Genomic DNA, 4,522 nt, shown 5'->3' with positions numbered 1-4,522 from the left:
CTCAAAGAAGACAGTGAGAAATAACCCGGCAAGGGAAGGTAGACACCTAGATCTAAGTTACCACCAGAGCTTGGAGACCCTCCCTCAGAGGCATCTGGGGGAGGAGCCTGGGGGAACACCATGCACCCCCCCAACCTCAGGTTGAGACCCCCGGGCAGAGAGCTAGCTACCCATACATATGAAGCCCTCCCTCAGAGGCATCTGGGGGAGGAGCCTGGGGGAACACCATGCACCCCCCCAACCTCAGGTTGAGACCCCCGGGCAGAGAGCTAGCTACCCATAACATATGAAGGCCGTACAAACGAAGAGGCTCCATGAAGAGGCAACTCGGGGTGGGGGGGGGGCAAGGATGAGCTAGGAAGTCTGGGAGAGCCTGGCCTCTACCTCCCCTTCCCAAGCCCAGCCCATCTCTGACAGCAGTTTATCAGTTGGGGTTAGGTGGCTGGGGGCTCGGGGGTGTCATGGCAGTGGGGGCCCGATGGTGATGCTGCTGTTGGTGACCCTCGGGCCGTACCAGCCGGCCCAGTAGTGAGTGTCCACGCCGCCGTGCTGAAACCAGATGTAGCGGACGCCGGGTGGATAGTTGGAGAACGTGTGCGAGACCTGGGGGGTGAGGGCAGGTGGAGGGAAGGAGAGCGGTCAGGGGAGTTGACCCTGAGCGGGGTACTGCCTGAGGGGGTGAGGGGACCAGGATGGGCTGAGGTCTCAGTGCTCAACCCAGAGTCAGCAGAATGGAATTCTAGTCCTCACTCTGATTTGGGGCAGGCCACCTCCCCTGTCTGTGCCTCCTCAGTTTCCTCATCTGTAAAATGGAGCAAAATCCTACTGGGTCCACTCCACGGGATTATCTAAGTGCAGATCAAATGAACTGAAGGAAATTTTGCAAGCTGCCAAAGGATGTCCAATACAGTCATCACTGAGCACATGTGGCTATTTAAGTTAAAATTAATTAAAGTTGGATAAAATTAAAAATTCAGTTCCTAGTCATACTATGAACTGGCTCTTATTAAGTTTTCAATTGTCACATGTGGCTCTTGGCTACCAAACTGGACAGGGCAGACAGACCATTTCTCTCTTTCTCTCTTTTTTTTTGGGCTGTGCTACACCACTTGCAGGATCTTAGTTCTCTGACCAGGGACTGAACCTGGGGCCATGGCAGTGAAAGCGCCAAGTCCAGACCAGGGAAGTCCCAGACAGACCATTTCTAGCACTGCAGTAAGTTCTACTGGAGGGCACTGGTCTGGATCAGGAGTTGGCAAACTATGGTCTAGGCCCACTGGCCCACTGCCAGGTTTTGTAAATAAAGTTTTATTGGAACACAGTCGTGCCCATTTGCTAAAGCTGCTTTCACAACACAACGGCAGAATTGATGAGCTGAGTAGTTGTGATACAGTAAAACCTGCAAAGCTTAAACTATTTGTATCTGGCCTTCCAAGAAAAAGTTCACTGAACCCTAACCTAGATAATAGTAATAACTGATATTAGTAATTAATAATAGTCAATCTTTTTGAACATGGCTTTACCAGCATCATCTCACTGATAATCTTTGAGAGCTCAGAGCAGCCAAAGCCCAGGTAAGAAGCAGCAGAACTGGGATCTCAACTTGGGCCTGTCTGACTCCAGTCTCAGCCTTGGACAATGTGCCCCCTGTCCCCTTCCCGGCTCACATACCTCCCTCCACTTGGCATCGCTCTTCTGCTGGATGGTTGCTGGGTCTGGCTGGAAGGTCCCCAGAGGCGCATGCGCTGATGACAGGAGCTGAACACACAGCTGGTACTTGGACCCACAGTCTGGCCTGGCTGCGAACCTGCAGGCAGAGGAAGGGCCCTTCAGGGCCTTGGAGATGGGGGGCAGGGTGGGGGTGGGGCACCTGAGTGGCAGGGCCCCCCCCAAACCCTCGCCCCAAGCACTCACCAGTCCTTCACCTCGATGTCTGGCCGTGTGGTGTCCATCAGCTCCTCCCAATACCCTTCAGCCTTGAGGTCCACCACCTGGGACTTGAGGCAGGTGCTGGGGGTGGGTGGAGGGGTGGGAGGGGCTGGAGCTCGCCACTAGGGCACTGGGGGGCTAGGACTGCCCCTCCCAGAGCAGGAGAGACCACAAGGTGCAGTGACTTGGGCTTCCCCCCACCCCGAGACCCCTTGGATCTTACTAATAAGAAGTCACGAAGTATTTCTTGACCTGGTCATTGGGGAATTCCTTCCTCTGGTCTCCAGAGAGCTCCTCCACCTTCCACTCATCGCCTCCATTCACGTCCAGGCTCCAGAACTCAAACCCCTCTGGTGGGAAAGCAGAGTTCGTATCAAAGGGAAGCCCCTCAGTGGCCGCCTCCCAAGTGCCCCTTGCTCCTGGCACCTCTCCCTGGATTTCAGCAGCTGCCCTCAAGCCCCGTGCTGGGGAACCCTGCACATCAACAGTGCCTGCCTTGTATTAGGTGCTGCCTGTGTGCCAGGCACCATGGTAACTGATTTCTACTGGGAATCCTGATGATGGGAACAACCAGACTACTTCTGTGATGGAATGCTCTGGTGCCGGTCAGACAGATCTGGGTCTAGTCCCGGCTCTACCAATACTGGGCTCTGTGACCTTAGGCAAGCTGCTTTCTCTCTCTGAGCCTTGGTTTTGTCCTCTGTAAACCGGGGTCAAGAACAGGGGCTGGCAAACTTTTTCCATAAAGGGTCAGAATACTCTAGGTTTTGTGGGCTACATATTGACTCTATCACGTAGTGTCTTGTTTTTTGTTTTTAAATAACTCTTTAAAACCATAAAAACTGTTCGTAGCTCCTAGGCCAGATTTGGCTTATGGACCATAGTTTGTCAACATGCTGGTCAAGAACATGGCCGTTGTGGAGTCAAGTGAGGCAGGCATCTGAAAGCTCTGGACAGCTTGGGGTTGTCTTACTATCATTTTGCTCCAGAATTTGGCCACATAATAGAGATTGAGGTTCTCATCCCATCAAAGTGTATACTTAATCGTTTACAACACAGCAAGGGAAAAGAGGGGGCTCTGGATGACCGCAGAAGTCTTGTTTTACCTTTTGTTGGAATGTGCTGGGAAGAAGACCGGATCTCTCATTCTCTCATAAGCAAAGCCCCCTTTGTCTTCTGGGCAGTCCTAGTAGGCCTAGTCCTGGAGTCTGGGAGCCAGGCCAAGAAAATATGGCTCTGACTTCCTGGTCTTGTGTCTTGGGCACAATTCATTCCAACTGGCCAACATTCCCTCTCCTAGGAAAGGTCACTGGGGAAATAACCTTCAGAGTGGAATAAGAGTGGAATAATGCTACTCTTGGCCTCAGTTTTCCCATCTGAAAAATGGGTGCCTAACAGTACCTACCTCTTAGGATTATTGTGAGAAAGGAATTAAACCCCCCAAAGTGCCTGGCTGGCTCATAGTAAGTACCTAATGAATGTTAGCTGGTATCACGACAGTGTGTGTGTTTGGGGGCACATCATACCCAGTCTGCACCCCACCTTCGGCGCACGGGTTATGCAGGAGGTTCTTGTGGAGGCTGCGGAGGAAGTAGAAGACCTTCCAGTCGGCCACGGGCTGGTCCCAGTCTTTGGTAATGAAGCCCTCACGCAGGCATTTGCGCTTCCAGAGGGTCACGAGGTCGATGAGGTCTCGCCAGAGGCTGCAGACCAGGCGGCAACGCAGCAGCAGCTGGCGGGCGGGCACGTGCGTGAACAACTCCAACAGGATGTTCTCGGGCAGCTCGTTGATGTTCCCCACCGCCATGGCTCTCCTGTGGTTGTTGAAAGCTACACTACAGACCTGATCCTCTCCCCAGGACCCAGTATTCGCAGCACCCCGTGGTGGTGGAGGTTCCCTCCCAGCACTGCCATTGACTATCTCAGGAAAGTCACTGGGCCTCTCTGAGCCTCAGTTTCCTCCTCTGTAAAATGGGGCCAGGAACAGTACTTACCTCCTAGAGGGGGTACAAGAAGCTTGGGACACAGCAGAAGCTCAGTAAAAGGTGAGCTCTGATTTTTTTTCTACTGGCACCTCACAATAGCCTCTAAGGGAGGCTAAGGAGGCAGAAGAGGTATCAGGATCTGCCCAAGGTCACACAGACAGGAGCAGCGGGGACAGGAGCAGCGGGGAAAGGAGCCTGAGCCTTCTCTGAATCTAGAGCCAGCTTTTTTCAATAGGTCGGACGGTCTTTAGCATGGAAATCACAATTCGCAGCCCCGAAGCCTGTCTGGTACCTTCCGCATTCTTTCTCCCATCCTCAAAACGGAGGAGCGGAGATATGGCGGGGCGGGGGGGTGGGGGAGGGATAATTATCATTGTCTCCGACCGAGGTCCAAAGGGCTCTAGCCACTTTTTCGAGACCACGGAGGAAATGCTCTGCCTGGCTGGGGCTGGAGAAGGGGTGGGCGATGGGGAGCGGGCTTTCCTATACCCCCACCCCCATCCCCGTGGCTGGACTCCAGCCGCGGGTGTCCCCGCGCGCCTTCGACTTCCCATCCCTCCTCGCGGCTATCAAATGTTTCCCAAAGTCTAGGCTTGGACCCCCGCGCG

General features: G+C 53.8%; 1 protein-coding gene across 1 annotated transcript; it reads right to left on the bottom strand.

The window, feature by feature from the left end:
• Positions 1–283: 283 nt before the first annotated feature.
• Positions 284–3,740, bottom strand: LOC103077748 (F-box only protein 44). Its single transcript, XM_007463162.1, has 5 exons — positions 3,472–3,740; positions 2,153–2,279; positions 1,915–2,010; positions 1,672–1,807; positions 284–603 (listed from the first exon to the last, which is right to left on the bottom strand). Exons 1-5 carry the CDS (start codon positions 3,734–3,736, stop codon positions 460–462), a joined length of 768 nt encoding a protein of 255 aa, XP_007463224.1. The 5' UTR covers positions 3,737–3,740; the 3' UTR covers positions 284–459.
• Between the last annotated feature and the right edge of the window lie 782 nt (positions 3,741–4,522).

The sequence above is a fragment of the Lipotes vexillifer genome, unplaced genomic scaffold (assembly GCF_000442215.2).
Source record: "Lipotes vexillifer unplaced genomic scaffold, Lipotes_vexillifer_v1.1 scaffold109, whole genome shotgun sequence".
NCBI classification, from domain to species: Eukaryota; Metazoa; Chordata; class Mammalia; order Artiodactyla; family Lipotidae; genus Lipotes; species Lipotes vexillifer.
This window is presented reverse-complemented; position numbering and strand designations above follow the sequence as displayed.